General features: G+C 38.1%; 1 protein-coding gene and 1 pseudogene across 1 annotated transcript; both read left to right on the top strand.

Moving 5' to 3' along the window:
• The first annotated feature begins 2073 nt into the window (after window positions 1–2073).
• On the top strand, window positions 2074–5834 carry LOC107608317 (protein NRT1/ PTR FAMILY 8.2-like). Its single transcript, XM_016310147.3, has 5 exons — window positions 2074–2341; window positions 2605–2748; window positions 2847–3064; window positions 3796–4346; window positions 4608–5834. The coding sequence occupies exons 2-5, from the start codon at window positions 2634–2636 to the stop codon at window positions 5434–5436; spliced, it is 1713 nt and encodes a 570-aa protein (XP_016165633.1). The 5' UTR covers window positions 2074–2341; window positions 2605–2633; the 3' UTR covers window positions 5437–5834.
• A 3857-nt stretch (window positions 5835–9691) lies between these two features.
• Window positions 9692–10975, top strand: LOC148550700 (uncharacterized; annotated as a pseudogene).
• The last annotated feature ends 9545 nt before the right edge of the window (window positions 10976–20520 follow it).

Below are 20520 nucleotides of genomic sequence, written 5' to 3'. Positions count from 1 at the left end.
ATCATTACTTAATAAGTTATTATTTCTTTAAATTCAACAATAACAATAAATATGATATACAAGAACAATAATGATAAAATTGTACACTATCACCAAAAAATTAACAAAAAAAAATAATCATAAAAATTTTCCATCTTCATATTTAAAATTTTTTTGTTAATTTTTTTTGTTTGATATTATAAACTTGTCACTTTATTTGACAATCAAGTTCAATTGGTATACATATTAGCTGCATCTGTTCATAAACCACAACAACCAACAGCAAATTTAAGAGGTTAGATTTTGTCGAGTGTAAATAGCGGTAGGGTGTAGTATTGGAAGAGCTTGAACGTAAGCCGCAGCAGAATATGACAGATTATATATGTGAAAACGAGTAAACCGTATATAGCGGTTTACATAGATACATAATTGCACACGCATGTAATGAATTTCCAATTGTTATATTCATGTCATTTTTACTTGCTTTATTTATGTAAATTGTCCTTTTCTTTTTATAGAAGTGAAATGAGTGATATATTTAAACATTGTAATTTTTTGTATTTTTAAAATTGTGAGAAGTACTAAAATCAGAGAGTCTGATTTGTGTAACTCAATTTTTTCTATTTTTTTAAATAGAAATCGGAGGGTCCGATTTTAGAAATCAAAAGATTTGATTTTTATACTCCAAATTAAACTTTTTTATATTTAAGATTAACAACCTAACAGTGCACAGTTTGAAAAAATATCATTATTAACTCAATATTAAAAATAAAAAATGGTTAATTGGTGTTTAATTTTTTGTATTCATGTATTATGATTGATAAAAAAAATTCGGTTTTTGCGGCAAAAAAAAACTATTTTTTTTTAAACCAACGGTCAGCTAATAAAGTAGTTGATAAACAAAAAATATAAGTAGTAAAAAAATTTAAAGAAAAAGAAAAATTTTGTCTAATTATATATTTACCCGAGAAGTTTGTTCTCAATTTTTGTCAAAAGTATTTGTTACAACGAAAATAATATGGTTAATTATTGTTTATAAAAACTTGAATAATTATTTATTATTATTATTGAAAAAAAAGGAAAAACCATAAACTTCAAAATAAAAAGGTGTTGTTCTTAGAGTATTTCTAATAGAGTACTTTTAGAATATTATTTTTGATACTTTTAAGAAGTAAATTGATTTAGAATTAGAATCTGTATTAGAATTAATATATGAAATGAAGTCGATATTATTTTAAAAATACAGTATTATTTTAATGAAAAATTAATAAAATTTTATCATTCATATAAATGTATTGATAAAATAATATAAAATTTTAAATGAATTAAGACTAAATATTAAAAGAGCAATTTTTATTTTAAATTTTAAATTATTATTTATAATATATAATTCTATAAATATTTTTATAAAATCTAAAATAAAATTAAAATTAAAATTATCATTAGAGATACTCTTAAAATGACAAACTAATTTCTTAGAACTTTTCAACAAAGAAAATATAATATAAGCAATATTAGGTAACCAATAATTTATTTAAACAACATAAACAAAGAAAATATACATGTTATATTTTTCATGGAATATACATTTTTGTCATTATGAATCATCTCCCATTAATCAGGATCATCTATATGAGTATCCAATCCAGTATAGGCATTACGATATTTTCTAAAGACATCCAAAATAATTATCACTAAAAGGTCTACGCCAGTAACCAAATAAAAATTGATTGTTAATTTCTACACCTGTCATTAGTATTGTATCATTGTATATGTCCCTTTTTTCGGATAAAATAAACGTAACGAAATTGAAGCATCAAATACTATTTTACTTAATTAAATTTAGTTAGTTGAATAGTTAGTTTTGTCGTCCGTTTAAGTAAGTATTAAAAATTTAAATTTTATTTTGTATATAGTAATTTAGCAGTGAACTTTTCAATAAAGCTCAGATTCGTAACGAATTAATCTTTAATGTATTGTGTTGGAAAATATCGAAGATAAAAAAAATATTTTACTTATTATTATACAATTTAATTTAGTGTTCGGATATTATTCACTATATAACAATATAATGATAAGCAGAAACTGCTCCGTAATGCAGCTGTTTTGACACCTTGTTTGGACAGCTTCATAAGTAGCTTGCAACAAAGCCTTTGTCGTTGAATACAAGGCCCTCTTTGCTTGTCTCACATACATACATACAATATTCATCTCTTTTTTTTTTCTTCCTCGTTCTCAATTTTCATATGTTAAACTTAGAATATAGGCTCAGGTTTTGTTTTGCTTTGCTTTTAGGTGACACCTCAAATATCTATCTCAAGCTGTGGCAAATAACAGTACAAAGTATACAATTTTAACCAAGGTATGGGTTGTAAATTGGATGCAAGAGTTAGAAGTTTCACATTGTTTGAAGTAATTAGTACTAAAAAATTCTCAAACTGTATATTAGTTTTTGGAGATTTAATTAAATCTATTTAGTTCTAATATATAATTGCACGTTTTAGATATCCAGTGTTTGATATTCAACTACATAAAATGTTGACATCTATTACTTACTTGCATTTGTCAAAACAATGACCAAGTTCTGTTTCATGATTTTATTGTGCTGAACATGTCAATTCCTAGGGAATCAATCACCCCTCAACTGAAAAAGAATGTCTGAGGATAATGATAATGATGTTTACACAAAAGATGGAACAGTAGATTACAAAGGAAATCCAGCAAACAAAAATGAAACTGGTACCTGGAGAGCATGCCCCTTTATTTTAGGTAACTATATTATGTAACTCCTATCTCAATTATCGTCATCTTCGTCGTCGTCATCATTATTATTAATTAGAAAACACTTACTCAATTCTATTACACAGGAAATGAGTGTAGTGAGAGACTGGCTTACTATGGGATGAGTTCAAACTTGGTGGTTTATTTTAAGGATATACTAAATCAGGAAAGTGCTACTGCTTCCAAGAATAATGCAAACTGGGGTGGAACATGCTATATCACTCCATTGATTGGAGCATTCCTGGCTGATGCTTATCTTGGAAGATATTGGACCATTCTTTGTTTCTCAATCATTTATGTTATTGTGAGTATTACTAGCTTTCTGCTTAGGCAAATGTACAAGTTTCAATAAGAATAACTACCAAAGTGATCCTAAAGAAATTTTAGATCGGAAATTTTAGTATCTAATAAAGTTTTATTCTCTAAAAATTCTTACAAATTATTTTTGTTGCACAAATTAATCCTTATGTCGTTTTAAAGGAATATTCATTTGATTTAAAGTGTATTTTTTAGAATTTTTTTGTCTTATAATAAAATTATTTAGAGACTTATTTATCTAGCGTATATATTAAAATGATTAAAAGCAATTTCGAAATTAATCTATCCAATGAGAATAATTTTTAAAAGACTTTTAGAAAATAAACATTTGTTGAGGGCTAAAGTTTCGGATTTAAAATTCTTTAGTTGGCTGTTTACTCTTTCAATAATTGGCAGGGAGGGAAAAATTTCCATTTTGATCCCTTATAAATAAAACAGAGAAGAAAAAGTCTCCTAACAAATTCATCCCCCATTATTCGAAAAGGATAACATTAATTATTTAATTCTTTTCTAATTGCGGGACAAACTTGTTCAACAAGAAAAATGGCATGGACGAATTTGTTTTCAAATTTTGGTGAGGGAAAAGAAAAATAATCCCCTGCTTAGAAAACATTGAATAATTATGTGTAAGAACTTGTATAATTTTGTATCAAATTCTATGTTCTTAATTGAAGAATTAAATACACAAAAAGAACTTATATGTTTGTTGTTGTACAGGGAATGACACTGTTGACACTATCTGCATCAGTTCCTGGCTTAAGACCAACCTGTCATGAAGGAAATTGCAATGCTACTAATGGACAAAGTGCAGTGTTCTTTGTTGCTCTTTACATCATAGCACTTGGCACTGGTGGGATCAAGCCTTGTGTTTCTTCCTATGGCGCCGATCAGTTCGATGATGCTGATGAGGTTGAGAAGGGACACAAGAGCTCTTTCTTCAACTGGTTCTATTTCTCAATCAACATTGGTGCTCTTGTTGCTTCTTCTCTTATAGTTTGGATCCAAGATAATAAAAGTTGGGGATGGGGATTTGGAATTCCAGCAGCGGCTATGGCGATAGCTGCTGCGAGTTTCTTTTTAGGTACAAAGCTGTATAGGAATCAGAAGCCGGCCGGCAGCCCCTTCACTCGAATGTTTCAGGTGATAGTTTCATCCATAAGGAAGTACGATGTTGAAGTGCCTCATGATGAGTCCCTCTTATATGAGATTCCAGACAATGAGTCTGCTATCCAAGGTTGCCGCAAGCTCCACCACACGAATGGATTAAGGTAAACCATTCATGAGTAGATTTGTCAACATTCTAAATTTTTATGGACAGAAATAGTAGTTTACTCTTAAAATACACCTACTATATTGTTAGGGAAGGCAAATTGTCAATTTACACGTACAAAATTGAAATGCGCATATATATACACCTTTGTACCTATACACCTTATAATTCATAATGCCAAAACTATTACTATGCATCTTATACAATATTACAATTCATCTTCAAACAATTATTTACCCAATAAAATGTGGTGTAACAGATTCTTTGACAGAGCAGCAGTACTAGGAAAATCAGAAAATATGACTGAATCAGCAAATCCATGGAAGCTTTGCACAGTAACACAAGTAGAAGAGTTTAAAGCCATAGTGAGGTTGCTTCCAATATGGGCCACTGGCATAATATTTGCTACTGTCTATGGTCAAATGAGCTCCTACTTTGTGATACAAGGCCAAACTATGGATGCTCACATGGGAAACTTCGAGATCCCCGTCGCATCTCTTTCCATCTTCGACACAATCAGTGTCATCTTCTGGGTGCCAGTGTACGACCGGATCATAGTGCCAATAGCCAGAAAATTCACCGGCCGAAAAAACGGCCTAACGCAGCTTCAGAGAATGGGAATAGGCCTATTCATATCAATATTCTCAATGGTCTCTGCTGCAACATTGGAGTACACAAGACTGAGAATGGTTTACAGGCATGACTATTATAAACTTGAACATGTTCCCATGTCAATCTTTTGGCAGGTTCCACAGTATTTCATTATTGGTTGCGCCGAGGTCTTCACATTCATTGGACAGTTGGAGTTCTTCTATGAGCAGGCGCCGGACGCAATGAGAAGCATGTGTTCTGCACTTTCTCTTCTTACAGTTGCTCTTGGACAGTATGTGAGCTCTCTTCTTATAACCATTGTGACAAAGGTCACCACTAGGCATGGTGGTCCTGGATGGCTGCCGGACAATCCTAACTTCGGCCGCCTCGATTATTTCTTCTGGATGCTAACAGTGCTGAGTGTGGTGAACATGATTGCTTTCTTTCTGATATCACAGATGTATACATACAAAGTATCCGTCGGAACGCTTCGCTGAAAAATCAATCGAATTGCATTGCATATTTGGTGTTTGCAATAAGGTGGAAAGTCACGTGTAGTTAGTTGTCTTCACGTGAAGTTGATAGCTAAGAACGATTAGATCTCAATTTATTAGTCAAACATGTCAAATTATTTAACGATTCTTAATTATCAACTTGACGTAAACACAACTGCACTGTGACGACTCTCCACCTTGCCACAAAGTCACTTTGTATTACACATGATCAAATGTGGTCAAAATCATTATCTACAATAATAGTCTATGTGGTCAAGCCTCAAATCCTTTAAAATTTGGAAAGTCCTTTTTGTTATTATTTTGTTGCTTACAAGCATTGTTGTGTTTCCCTTAAATGTAATATTTTTCTCATAAGCTTAAGCATGCCTATTCCCTTTATAGAATCTAAGAATCTTAAGTCGCCAATGTGATTTATGCAGTTGGAAGCTATTTATGAGAAAAATAAAAAATAAAAAGAGTTAACAATTAAATCAGCTGAGTTCTAATTTTTTTTCTTAATAAGCATGGTGACATCCTAGTTTCAAGATATTGTAGTACTAATTTTTCAAAGGAGTAAATATATTTGTGATACATACCTTGTGGCCATTTGATTATATGTGAAACACAGATATTTCGTTGAGTTGTCGTATCTCAGATATATTTTAAATATGATACTGACCGATATTTGTCCAACATGCATATCTTTAATATTCAACCGTGTCTTAATAAAAATAAAGTAAAAAAAATTTTTGGACACATTTAAATACACCTAAATACTGATACGTATTAGCATGTATTCTTAAAATGAGTTTAAAAATAGTATATATTATTAAAATAATAAACATTTTAAATTCTTTATATAATTAAAAAAGACATTAAAATATTTAAAAATTTAATTTATCTTTTAATATTAATAAAATATTAAAATATTATTATAATTTATTTAAAAAATACTTTATATTTTATATATATTGCATGTTCTTATATCTTATAAGAATTTAAAAGGTTTAATTACTTTGTTGGTCCCTATAATTTTGCAAAATTTTCAATTAGGTCTATATGTTTTTTTTTTTCCTTTTAATTGGGTCTCTGCACCAAATTTATTTTTCAATTAGATTCCTCTTGGTAGTAATTGACTTAATTGTATAGAGACCCAACTACAAAAAAAAATTAATGTAGAGACTCAAATAAAAGAAAAAAAAAAGTGAAAGGACTTAATTAAAAAAAAAAATTCATTGCAAAGACTCAATTAAAAAAATATATATAAAGACCTAATTAAAAATTTTACAAAATTATAGAATCAAACCAATTTAAAATTCATATGTTTACATGTCCCATATCATATTATATTCGGTATCATAGGATTCTCCATGTATGAAAATGTATGAAACGATTCTGAACAAAAAACAACCATCAAACTCATCACCTCAGTTATTATAATCAAAAAAGGAATTGCATTATAAAAATTAAATCACATATTATTCTATAAGCTCTATTTGTTTGTTCCAATTTAGTCTGATAACTCCACACACACTGTCATGCTCCAAATAATTAAACATCAAGTTCAAATAATATGTACACAGTACACGTAGTATAAAAAAAAGCAAGATAAGCATTAAAAAAGACATAGTTATCCAATTGGTACAAAGACACCAAAAACATGAATGCATGAATAATTTTATGGAAGCTACTCAAATGAAGATGCAAAAAACATCTTTTTATGAAGATGCTTTGTATAAAAGTGTGATTTATTAATTTGGCCACACTTCAAATAAAAACAACACTTTTATAACATATCAAAATCTAACCCTACAATCCATCATTTAAGGGTCAAAAAGAAAAATCATCACATGAAGACAATTATAATATCTTCATGGGAGTACCCACCTAATTTTATTCTCGTCTTTCTTACGAGCGACAATATAATGTGACCCTTTTATTTAAAAAAAGTTTCACTTCTGTCTCCTATTCTAATTTCCGTAAGATAATGCGACTTCTTTGACATTTTCACTGTCATCTAGCAACAAATTTTGCTTACTAATCATGTTAACTTGATGAGTTGCCCGTTAAGTATCAACCCATTTTCATTATCACCTGGTCACGAAATTTGATTACCAATCGCGTTAACTTAATAAGTACCAACCTGAAGTGCTAATATTGAACAAAGTCTTATTTGTCCATCTCTACGTGAACGAAAACAACGTCGTTCTCTTCTTTTTCTTCTCCTTCTTCAACCCCAAACATAACTCACACAAGAACTCAAAACCATGTTTTTTCAGTTTCTACAGTGGGATCAATAGTTTTCCATGGCTTTAAAATAGTTTTCATTGTTGGTTTGGATTCAATGGAGGAAAAGAACTTGTAGTTGGGTTTTGAATTTTCATGAGGATGAGGATCTGTTTCAAGTGATTATTTATTATTTTTGTCGGTTTTTTTTTTGTTAAAAGAAAGTTCTTTGATTTTGGGTTATCATGGTTAGCGCAGCATTTTTCTCTGTAAAAAGAATTCATAGCCATCGGAAGAGTATATCAATAAATATCTCTAGAAATATGTTCTATGGTCATGGACTAATGCAATAACCACATGTTCGGTAGCTCGCTTACTAAACAGGTTGGGTTCCTCAGTTGCCTGGAAATGTGAGGTACAGGTCGCCTTCGCGCGTCTGGATCTCCTTAGCCAACGGGGAGAGGATGGCCTTAGAGAAATGTGGTTCCACCAAGCTGACGGTTTGATTTGGAGGGGCCACCTGTAAAAAGGACTCCGACGCTCAAGTCAGTGTCCGTATGAAGGTGGCAGATAATATAAAGGGTAGGTGACGTACCTCTGGAGAGGGGTAGGGCCCTCCCCATATATACCCTGTACTAGGGTGGGTTCCACAAGAGCAGACCTACCTTCCAGGAAGTTTCCCTCTTCCAGTTGGCTGGTTTCACGCAGATGAAGAGGTGGCGCGCGGGGGTCATCCCTTGGTTCGGGGATGGCATGTTGTCAGGTCGGCGGTTTGTCCTGACCCGGGCTCCTGTCTAGCTGGGTTGGGCTGGAACAGTGCCCCAACGCGCCAGCTACGTCGACGAGCGTCGTTAGTGGCGCGTTTTCCTCAAATTTTCTCTTGCTGGTTTCCCGTCTAATCGGTTGCTTGCAAGAGTGGCGTGCCCTCTACGCGCAAGTGGCGTACGTCCATTTCTGGGGAGTGTCAATCGTCGCCTCGTTTTTCGTGTTGGGCATTTAATTCCCATTATGATTGATTTAAAAATTTGGGAAAAAGTCTGCTTTGCCCTTGACTTTTGCGCTTCTCAGTGCGGTTATCTTCTAGTTTTTTCCTTCTTTCCTCCACTCTTCCAACTTTTCCACATTCCATTTTGCCATTTCCAAATCCCTCCTGCATTACCTTTCCTCATTTTCCCCTTCAGATTTTCTGGGTTCTACTGGGATTCGCTTTTGGTTCGACTACATTTCTTCAGAATTCTTCAACTTTCTTCGACGACTATCTTTCTGGTAGGCATTTTCTCCTTTTATTGTAAGTTATTGCAAATGGATGAATGTTGCTGTTGTTACTGTTACTATTGCTTATTTACTATCATTTTGTTTTACTTTTGCAATCTTCGAGTTGTGCATGTTTCCTTACTTGAATTGTGTCGCCATTAGTTAGGCTCTATGGGGGTTGCCATTAGTTTACAGTTTTTTAACCTTTGCATAATTGTAAATAGACTTACTGTAACATATAGAGTTAGTTCCGGCTTCTCCGGTTTTTCGAGCTCCCGAGCTTATTGACTAAGTGGTACCCCCACTGTAGGTATGGCTCAACATCCCGTAGCGAGAGTTCTCGTGGACCGCTATGCCTGGGTTACTTCAGATGTGAAGGATACCCCCTCCCAGATGACTTTGGAGGAGCTCCAAGTGTTTCAACAATCTGACCTGCTCTGCGGGGGTGGTCGCGAAGAGGAATGTTACCACGCATTCATTCCCGGGAATGAAGAGCAGATATGTCATCTGAATTTGAACACTCCCTGAGTTACCGACTGGATATGGCTATACAAGTCCATGTTCACTAGCCTGGGGGTTCGTATCCCCTTCTCCCCCTATAGCACTTTTTAACCGATGCAACGTGGCGCTGTCGCAATTACATTCAAACAGCTGGGCTTCGTTCCGATGCCTTGAACTGGTTTGCAAGTATTTGGAGTTGCCGGACTCGGTGGAGGTCTTCTTATGGTTCTTCATCTTAACAAACCCCTCCAAAGAAGGGAAAGCCAAGTAAGGGTACATGTCCTTCCGGGCAGCCCAGGGTAGACGGATCTTCGGGCTATTCGAAGACTCCTTTCATGGCTTCAAAAGAAAGTATTTCAAGGTGCGGCCTGCCGAAGGTCATCATCCTTTTTGGTTGACGTTGGAGGGGGACCGCCGCATCTCGACTTATTGGAACTTCGAGGTTGGGGCCAACGCCTTCACGAAGGTAACACACAAAGGGTTAACCCAAGAGAACAAAAACATAGCCGAGGTGCTGTTGGCTATCTTCGGGAAAAACAATGTCAATCTTCATCTTTTAATGGGTGACCGAGAGATGGGTAGGAGTTACATAGGTGAGTGGTCGGTTGGTCCCCATTTTGCTTTTCCACGATTTGATTTGCTTGCTTACTCACTATCATGTTTTAACACATTTTTTTCTTCCAGTGTCCATGGCTGCCGAACAGGTGGGACTTGATAATTTGATGTCCAAGTTTCTCCTTGGGGACGACGATGACAGCTCCACCACTCCCACCGCCGATTTCCAGACCTCTCCTACTCCCGAGGTCCAATCCCGTCCCTCTCAGGGGGAGGTTGCTGGGACCAGCATTGGCGTGGCTTCTCCAGTGGATGAGGTCTTGGAGAGGAAGTAGGTCCAGAAGTCACCATCATTGAGAATCCTAGGAAGAGGAAGTCGACCTCCAGCCCAGAAGGGGTTCTCACCGTCATGGAGAAGAATTTTGATGCTGGTCACTTCATCGATGCCCAGCTTTTGTTGGGAACTGAGGAGTTCTTCGACGGTGGAGACCTTGCTTCCCAAGCCAAATGGGCTTACCGTACCTTGCTCCAGGCTACTGCGATAGCAAGAAGGGCAGAGCCCATTTTGGCAGGTGCTCGGAACCTGGAGGGTAAACTCCAGGGGGCTGTTAAGTTAGTGGAGAAGCTGAAGACGGAGGTAGAGTCGTTGAAGACCCAGCTCGCTACCTCGAAGGGAAAGTTGAAAACTTCCGACGAGACTGTGGCTAGGCTTACTGAGCGCGAGCTCACCCTGGAGAGCCAACTCAACACCGCAAGAGGCCGGATGACAGAGCTGGAGAAAGAGCTCGCCAGTTCTGTTGCATCAGTGGATGCTGCCAAGGTCGAAGTTACCTCCTTGAAGAAGAAGAATAAGGAGACAGTAAAGGAAGCTAGGGATGCCATCATAGCTACCGACAAAGCGATCAAGGCTCAGGTGAAGCTCTTGGCTCCCGAGTTTGATGTATTTGCTTTTGGTGCTTTCAAAACCATCAAGGATGGTAAGATTGTAGACCTCTCCAGGAAGTGAGTTGCAATGTCTTGTGGATTTTGTATTATTTCTTTCACCGCTGTGGCTTTGTGTTGTGCACTTTGAACACTGGTAATTTTTTTGTAAAACAATTTACCGTTTTGTCGGATAACGACAACAAACGAAGCCAACTTGTGGCTTTTATGTTTAAGCATTTGGATTGTGGCCTTTATTTTCGTAGCCGCTTAGTGTAGTGTTCATGGTTTCGATGGCTCCTGGGGTGATCAGTCCCGAGATGCCGTAATCTTATCAAACTGGCCAGTTAACAAAGTAAAAATTACCGAACGGTGCATTAGAGGCAGTAAGTCAGAAATGATTAAAATTTAAACAAAGCATAATTAGAGCATGCTAAGTCACGAATTAAACAAACGAGGTAAGTAAACAGTAACAAGTGAACATGAAACAAGACGGGTGTTACTAAATCGGGGTGCCGGCTGGCCGCTGGGTCCGCTTAGGCTTCTAAGAGTAGAACCTCTTTAAGTTCCCCACGTTCCATGTTTTGGGCACCTCTTTTCCGTCCAGTCGTTCCAGCTTATAAGCTCCGCTGCCGACTACTTCCTTTACCCTGTACGGGCCTTCCCAATTAGCCGCCAGTTTCCCTTCTCCGGGAGTCGGCAGGCCTATGTCGTTGCGTCGTAGGACCAGGTCGTTTGATTCAAAACACCTTTTTAACACTTTGGTGTTGTACCGCAGGGCTATTCTCTGCTTCAACACCGTCTCTCACAAGTGATCCATCTCCCTGGTCTTGTCGACCAGATCCTTCTCCACAGCTTCCTCGACTCCACCAAGGAGTAGCCGTGGACTCGACTCCCCGACTTCCACGGGAATCACTGCATCAACCCCATAAGTAAGTTGGAAGGGGGTTTCTCCGGTGGAAGATTGTGGTGTTGTTCTATAGGACCATAGAGATGATGCGAGTTCGTCTGCTCACGCTCCTTTTCTCTGGTCAAGCCATTTCTTGAGGCCTTGGATGATGACTTTGTTTGCGGCTTCAACGTGGCCATTGGTCTGTGGGTGCTCCATTGACGAGAACCGCTGCTTTATCCCTAGGCCCGTAAGGAATTCACCAAACATTTTATCCGCGAACTGCGTCCCATTGTATGAGATCACGACCTCTGGGATTCCGAATATGAAGATTACTTGCCTCCACATGAACTTGCGGCAATTCGCTGACAATATGTTGGCCAGCGGCTCTGCCTCGACCCACTTCATGTAGTAGTCAATGGCCACGATCAGGTATTTGACCTATCCAAAGCCCACCGGGAAAAGTCCCAAAAGGTCAACCCCTATTGGCTGAAAGGTCGGGAAGCCATCAGTAAACTTAACTCGACTGCCGGGGTCCTATGGAAGTTAGCATTTTCTTAACACTTCTTGCACCTCTTGACAAACTCCTGGGAGTCTGACATCATCGAGGGCCAAAAGTAGCCGGCTCTGACGAGCTTCCGGGCTAGAGCCTTTTCGCCGATATGGTGGCCACAACAACCCTCATGGACTTCCCTCAGGACATAGTCCATCTGGTCAGGGCGCAGGCACTTTAGCAAGGGTTGGTTTAGCCTTCTCTTGAATAGTTGGCCCTGTATTGTTACGTACTTGGCCGCCTCCCTCCTTATCGCCTTTGTGGCCTTGTCCTCGTCAGGGAGCTTGCTGTTTTCCAAGAAATCGGTAATCGAATCGATCCATGAAGGGACAACGTTTTCTCGGGTCATGCATCCAAATCTCCTTCAGGCTCTGGTCTCGATTTCTCGTCAACCCTAGCATCCAAGTCAGCTAGGAAAACTCCAAATGCTTCTTTCGATTTTTTCCTTAAGGAGAGGCTGGCGTTGTCAGACGCAACCGCCGCTTCTAAGTCTCCCCTAAGGGATCCTACTGACCCATCAACAACGACAAAATTCATGACCAAAAGCTTAGTGCATATTACCGTAGAAAATTCGTTGATTGTTTTCCTCCCCAGGATAAGGTTTTATGCCGTGAAGTCCCTTAGGACCACAAACTCCGCCATTAGTGACCTCTTTCCTTGATCTCCTCCTATGGAAACCGGGAGGAAGACTATACCATCAAGTTTTATAAAATTATCTCCTAGGTCAACCATCCTGTGTTGATGAGTTTTTAAGTCAGTTTTCCAGAGGCCCAGGACATCAAACACGTTTCAAAACATGATGTTGGAGTCGGCGCCGGTGTCAACGAGAATTCCCTTGACCAAACCTGTTCCCACTCTTGTCGTGATTACCATGAGGGGTTCTCCAGGGTGTTGTGGAACCATTGGTCCTCTGGACCGAATGATATCCTTAGGGTTCTCCTGGGGGAGGGTCCATGGTGAGTTGATGATACGGCCAGGATCTTGGCATCTTTCTTAGCTGCCGACTTTGATCTTGGTGCCATGTCTCTTTTGACCACGAAATTCACGATAGTGAGGCCGCGGTCGTTGTCTTCTTCAGGCTCTTGTCTCGGCTTCACGACTCGATTTTTGTCATCGTCGGATCGGTCACGCTCTCGCCTCCTAGGTTCCCTTATAAACTGTGAGAACTCCATTAGTTTTCCTTCTCGGATTGATTGTTCCAAAGCGTCCTTTAAGTCAAAGCAGTCATGGGTCTTCTGGCCAAAACCTTTATGGTAGTCGCAGTAGAGGATCTTGTTCCCGCCAGTTCTGTCCTTGAGTTGGTGGGGTTTCGACAAGATGCCTTTCTCGGCTATTTGTTGGTATACCTCAACGATTGGGGCCGTAAGAGGGGGTGTAGTTCGTGAACTTCCCTACTCGGGGGAAAGGCTTGAAAGGTTTAGTCGATCCTCCATCCTTGGAGTACTCCTTGGCCTTTCCCCATTCCCGAGCTGGCGGGAAAGATGGTTGGTGGGCTGCTGTTTGTTGGCTGCTACCACCTGGCTAACCTCCTCATCGTTGATGTATTCTCTCGCCACGTTTCTGAATTTCTTGCATGGTCCATACAGTTTTGGTGGTGAGGTATTTCCTAAAGTCTTCGTTTGACAGCCCATTCGTCAGACACAGGCTGGCCACCGAGTCAGTCAGGCCATCGATCTCCAAGCATTCATTGTTGAACTTGTCGAGGTACTTCCTAGTCGGTTCCCCATTTCTTTGGGTTACACCTAGGAGGTTAATCGGGTGCTTGGCTTTGGCAATACGCATGGTAAATTGGGCTAGGAAGCTGCGAGTTATATCCGTGAAAGTCGTCATGGACCCTTAGGGGAGCGCGTTGAACCATCGAATTGTCGGTCCTGCCAGGGTTACGGGGAAGGCGCAACACCTCACCTCGTCACCCACACCCTCCAGGCTCATCCCGGCCTCAAAGGCCGTTAGGTGTTCCTGGGGGTCATGGGTTCCGTCGTATCTCATGTCCGTTGGCTTGTCGAACTGCTTCGGCAGCCGGACCTCGAGAATGAAGTGGTTAAAAGGGGTTGCTCCCATGATTATGGGGTTTCGTCGCCTTCTCGGTCTCTCCCTGCCCTCTTCTCGGTCTTCCACCTCAGTGTGAGTCGCTAAGGGCCGAGTGTAGATTATGGGGTCTTGTCGTCTCCTCGATATTTCCCTGCTTTCCCCGTGGCACTCTAACTCCGCGCGGGTCGGGGGGGATCGGGAACCCGTTGTACGCCTGATGTGGTTCCTCCGGGGACTTCTTCTCCGGGTTTTCCCTATCCTTTGAGGAGACTAGGCGCGAGGTTGACTCGGGTCGGGTTGGTAGTGCTCCCTGGTCGCTAGCTCCCTCTCAAGGTTTTGCACCCTGTGGCGCAACTCCTACATGACGATTCTCGCGTTGTCACTCCCCGTCCCTCCGAAAGAACGCCTTTTCTGGGAACGGGAGGGAAGCTCATCCCCGCGGGAGGAAGCCAAGGAGGCCACCCTACTGGTTCGGTGAGTGCCCTCCTCTTCGTGCGGCTTGACTTGCTCTTGTCCTTCCACTGGACCCAATAGGAAATTCATTCACGCCAGGTCTCCACAGACGGCGCCAATGTTCGGTAGCTCGCTTCCTGAACAGGTCGAGTTCCTCAGTTGCCTGTAAATGTGAGGTACGGGTCACCTTCGTGCATCTGGATCTTCTTAGCCAACGGGGAGAGAATGGCCTTTAAGGAATGTGGTTCCACCGAGTTGACGGTTTGATTTGGAGGGGCCACCTGCAAAAAGGACTCTGACGCTCAAGTCAGTGTCCGTACGAGGCGGCAGATAATATGAGGGGTAGGTGACGTACCTCTGGAGAGGAGTAGGGCCCTCCTCATATATACCTTGTACTAGGACGGGTCCCACAAGAACAGACCCACCTTTTAGAAAGTTTCCCTCTTCCAGCTAGCTAGTTTCACGCAGATGGGGAGGTTGTGCACGAGTCATCCCTTGGTTCGGGGATGGGGTGTTGTCGGGTTGGCGGTTTGTCCTGACCCGGGCTCCTGCCTAGTTGGGCTGGGCCGGAACACCACATTTCGTTGCATGATTTATCATGAATTTATTTGTTATCTTGTTAACTGAAATGAGTTAAAATATATTATTAAATAATTTATAATTTAAATTAATAATATTAAATAAAAACATTTTAAAATCTTAAAAAATATGATTTTATTATAAATTATACTGTGGAGTATCAAGATTACTTGTAGAATATTGTCATATACAAAATTATCTATCAAGTTGATGAAATAATAAGATTTTATTTGCTATATGCAAAATGTATGAAGTGAAGACTTTTTATTATAAGATCTAATCATCTAGGTAGCTAACATCTTAAATAAACGTACATTAACTGTCCTAAAATCCTATTTGACACAATGAAGCCTAGTTATGAAATTTTGTATATTGTAGACTAAAACTCTTTGATAATGGTATCTTATGGAACCAATAGCATCTCCATGGGAATCTTCGTTTAATTAGCGATTCATTAATTAATTTATATTAATTAATTTGTGTAATCAATAATGCTAGGAAACAAAAAATAAGCTTAAAATTGTCTTATTTGTTGTATAAAAATAGGATGTGGATGTTCATTTTTTATGAACGGTTCATATTTTTAAGGGAGAAGTACATTACAGAAGCATTAAAAAAAATTGAAAATGTAAAGATGTTATATGTATATAAATAGGAGGTTAAAGTTTCAGAAGATACACACAATCAATAACAAAATCTTCTCTCTTTTATACTGTTAATACTCTCTTCTCTTTTTCTTTTATATAAGCTACTATATATATATATATATATATATATATATAATTTTTATATTGAGATATTAATTGTAGTGAATATTAATATTAGAGTCTTTTACTTCTACTTCTTTATTTTATATTTACCATATCTTAGTTATTTATTTTACAACACGTTATCAGTACGAGACTCTGATAAAATTTTTGGAAGATTCAGATAATAAATTTTCATTATGTCGAAACTCTCTCATCTTGAATTTAATGCTCTTGATATATATCTGGAAACAACTATTTATCATGGATACTAGATGCTGAAATCTATCTTGATTCAATGGATCTTAGAGATACCATTAAGGCGGAAAATAATGTATCCCAGAAGGATAAAGCCAAGGTCATAATTTTCATTCGTCGTCATCTTGACGAAGGATTGAAAAATGAATATCTCACATTAAAAGATCCTGTAGATTTATAGAAAGACCTTGAAGAAAGGTATAATCATCAAAAGACGGTGATACTTCCTCAAACCCGATATGAATGGACGCACTTGCATCTACAGGATTTTAAATCCATAAATGAATATCATTCTACAATGTTTCGAATCACCTCACGAAATAAATTATGTGGAAAAAAGATAACTGATAATGATATATTGGAGAAAACTTTCTCAACCTTCCATGCCTCGAATGTGCTCCTGCAACAACAGTATCGAGAAAAAGGATTTAACAAATATTCTGAGCTAATTTCTTGCATTCTTGTTGCTGAACGTAATAATGAGTTACTCTTAAAAAATCATGAAGCGCGCCCAGCTGGCACTGCCCCATTTCCTGAAGCAAATGCGGCAAATCATTATCCCAGAAGAGGTAAATGGCAAGGTTTTAGTAACAAGAAAAATTATAGAAGGAAGAAGAATTATGTTCATAAAAAAAGATCTCACCAGAAATGGGATAAAGAAAGAAATAATAGGCAAGGTAAAGCAACAGAGGATAAATATTTCTGTTGTGGTGGAAAGAGTCATTGGTTGCGTACCTGTCGTACACCAAGACACCTAGTCGATCTTTATCAGGTATCTTTGAAAAATGATGACAAAGGAAAGGAAACAAATTTTGTTTCAAATGATGCTGAAAATTCCATCGCTCATTATGATGTATCTGATTTCTTTGAGGATCCTGAAGGAAATATTGGTCATTTGATCAATAATGGAATAATTTAATACGTGAAATTGTTAAGTATTCATGTAAATAAATTATTAATGTATTAAATTATTTATTGTCTTCTCGCAACCTGGCGTTTGCGAGATTACTTACTCAAATTATTCGATTAAAGCACAATTTCTAGAAAATCCAATCAAAGCAATTTGTCTTGATAATGCTGGTGAATTTACTTTCCAAGCTTTTGATGCCTATTGTATGGCTAATGGAATAAGTGTTGAACATCCAGTAGCTCATGTTTACACACAAAATGGGTTAGCAGAATCACTTATTAAACGCCTCCAATTAATTGCTAGATCTTTACTAATGAGAATAAATCTCCCAACCTCGGTTTGGGGCATGCTATTTTACATGCCGCAACACTTATTCGTTTGAGGCCAACGAGTTACCATCAGTTCTCTCCTATGCAATTAGCTTTTGGCCTGCAGCCAAATGTTTCCCATTTAAGAATATTCAGGTGTGCGATATATGTTCCCATTGAACCACCTTCTCGCACCAAAATAGGACCCCAAAGAAAATTGGGGATATATATTGGATATGATTTTTCCTCTATAGTAAGGTATCTTGATATACAAACTGGGGATATATTTAAAGCCCGATTTACGGATTGTCATTTTGATGAATAAAAAATTCAACATTAGGGGGAGATAATAAGCTTCCCGAAAAAGAACTTAATTGGAGTGCATCATCCTTGATGCATTTGGATCCTCGATCAGGGCAATGTGAACTAGAAGTTCAAAAGATTATACATTTGGAAAGAATAGCAGTAGAATTGCCTGATGCATTTTCCGATACAAAGAGGATAACCAAATCTTATATACTAGAGAAAAATGCCCTAATTCAAATTGATGTCCCAGTGGGACAAATTGCCACTGAAACAAATTCACGCCAGAAGCGTGGCAGACCTGTCGATTCGAAAGACAAAAATCCTTGAAAAAGAAAAGAGGTAAATACTATTCCTGTTGAAAAAGACAAAGTAAAGACACTTGTAGTTGTCTAAAATTCTGATATAATTTTAACGCCAAAAGACGTTCAGGTACCTAAAAATTGTGAAAATGACGAGATCTCGATAAATTATGTCTTTAAAGAGAGAAATGAGACCAAAATAAGACAAATGTCAATGAAATATTTGCATATAATGTGGCATTAAATATCATACATCAAAGTAAGGATCTTGAGCCAAGATCAGTCAAAGAATGTCAACAAAGAAATGGTTGGCCAAAATAGGAAGAAGCCATGAAGGCTGAGTTAGACTCACTTGCAAAATGTGAAGTCTTTGGACCTGTAGTCCGTACACCAGAAGATGTAAATCCTGTTGGATACAGGTGGGTATTTGTGAAAAAATGAAATGAGAAAAATGAAGTTGTACGCTACAAAGCTCGACTTGTAGCACAAGGTTTTTCACAAAGGCCCGGTATAAATTATGAAGAAACATATTTCCTTGTAGTGGATGCAATAACATTGCGTTATTTGGTCAGTTTATCCGCATATCATAAACTACATATGCATTTAATGGATGCGCTAATAGCCTATTTATACGGATAATTAGATCGTGATATCTATATAAAAGTTCTTGAAGGACTAAAGATATCTAAACCATCCAATGAATATTCACGGGGATTATACTCAGTTAAATTGCAAAGATCTTTATATGGTCTGAAGCAATCTGGACGAATTTGGTATAATCGTCTTACTGAGTATCTGCCCAAAAATGGATTCAAGAATGATAATATCTGCCCATTTGTTTTCATAAAGAAATCTACATCTGAGTTTATTATAATTGCTGTGTACGTTGAGGATTTGAATATCATTAAAACTCTTGAAGAAATTTCAACAATTATAAAAACTCTAAGGAAAAACAACCATTTGTACCCATGAACTTTGCGAATGCTGACAAAAATACCCATTAAAGAAGGAAACTAACGTTGTATCCATCAAAGATGGATTCCGTACGACAAAAGTACCCAAATCCTAAGTTTATGTTGACATTTTAATAAAATTCCAGAATTACCCCCACCATTATCTTCAACCCCTCCTCTCTTCTTTTCCAAATCTCAAACACCTCCATTGCCACTACCTTAACCATCCTCTATTCTCTACTACTCTACTAACCACCATTACTGCCATCTTTCCAAGCTGACGATGACAAAAATGACAACAAGGCAACCAGGCAATCCATCTGTTCCCACGCAACGCTGTCATCTTAAATTGCAGCTACCCAAACTCCACGGTGGCCCAGCGCCGCCTCAAGCCCATGCATAGATCACCTATACCTCTGGCCAAGACTCCATCTAATGCCGCCACAAGATGGAGAAGCTCCAGAAGAGAGACTAAACCGAGATCCAGCGCGCAAGGTCCTTTCCTGTGGTGCGATTCAACTCCTCCTAGGTCCACTTCAAGCTCATGGACTCCATGGAGAAAGGTCCTATATTTACAATAGTACAAATTACAAATTTATTATATAATTAACGAAGTTGAACAAATTTCCTGTAACTAATAATTTATTTGTTTTTATCTATACCCAAATTGAACCAGTTGAGTGTATATATTGTTCAAATTCTCTCAGAAATCTTCAATCATATCTATGTTAGGATACTTTTCAAGTCAGAGAATGACTCCGATAACCACAACGGCAACGAAGGTGCGTGGCTTTGACCGTGACGAAGATGACGCGGGGTTTGGGGAAGAGGGGGAGAGTGATCCGGTTGGAGAGGTTGTGTCGATGATCAAGTTTCTTGGAGATGGGTTCATGAAGATAGAAATGCCGTCATAGCAGAGAAAAAAGAAGGTGGTTAAGGTGGTGGTAATGGAGGGATGTGAAAGTTTGAGTGGGAAAGAAGAGATGGTTGGGAGTTGATGTTGAAGATAATGGTGGGGGTAATTCTGGAATTTTATTAAAAAGTCAACATAAATTTAGGATTTGGTCACTTTTATCGTACGGAATCCATCTTTGATGGATACAATGTTAGTTTCCTTCTTTAATGGGTATTTTTGTCAGTGTTCGCAAAGTTCATGGGTACAAATAGTTGTTTTTCCAAACTCTAAAAGAAAAGTTTGAGATGAAAGATCTTGGAAAGACTAAATTTTGTCTCGACTTGCAGATCGAGCGTACAAAGGCTAGGATATTTATTTATCAAACAACACACACATAAAAGATCTTGAATAGATTTTATATGGATAAATCACATCCATTAAGTACCCCAA

Source organism: Arachis ipaensis, chromosome B7 (genome assembly GCF_059453495.1).
Source record: "Arachis ipaensis isolate K30076 ecotype BB chromosome B7, ASM5945349v1, whole genome shotgun sequence".
NCBI lineage: Eukaryota > Viridiplantae > Streptophyta > Magnoliopsida > Fabales > Fabaceae > Arachis > Arachis ipaensis.
Note: the sequence above shows the minus strand (reverse complement) of the source record. Positions and strands in the feature narration are given on the sequence as shown.

What these genes read in the sequence shown, in the direction of transcription:
- LOC107608317 (XM_016310147.3), top strand. Translation starts at nt 2,634, where the DNA reads ATGTCTGAGGATAATGATAATGATGTTTACACAAAAGATGGAACAGTA. An exon ending in AGCATGCCCCTTTATTTTAG is followed by an intron (nt 2,749 to 2,846) that starts GTAACTATATTA and finishes TCTATTACACAG; the next exon opens with GAAATGAGTGTAGTGAGAGA. An exon ending in CACCACACGAATGGATTAAG is followed by an intron (nt 4,347 to 4,607) that starts GTAAACCATTCA and finishes GTGGTGTAACAG; the next exon opens with ATTCTTTGACAGAGCAGCAG.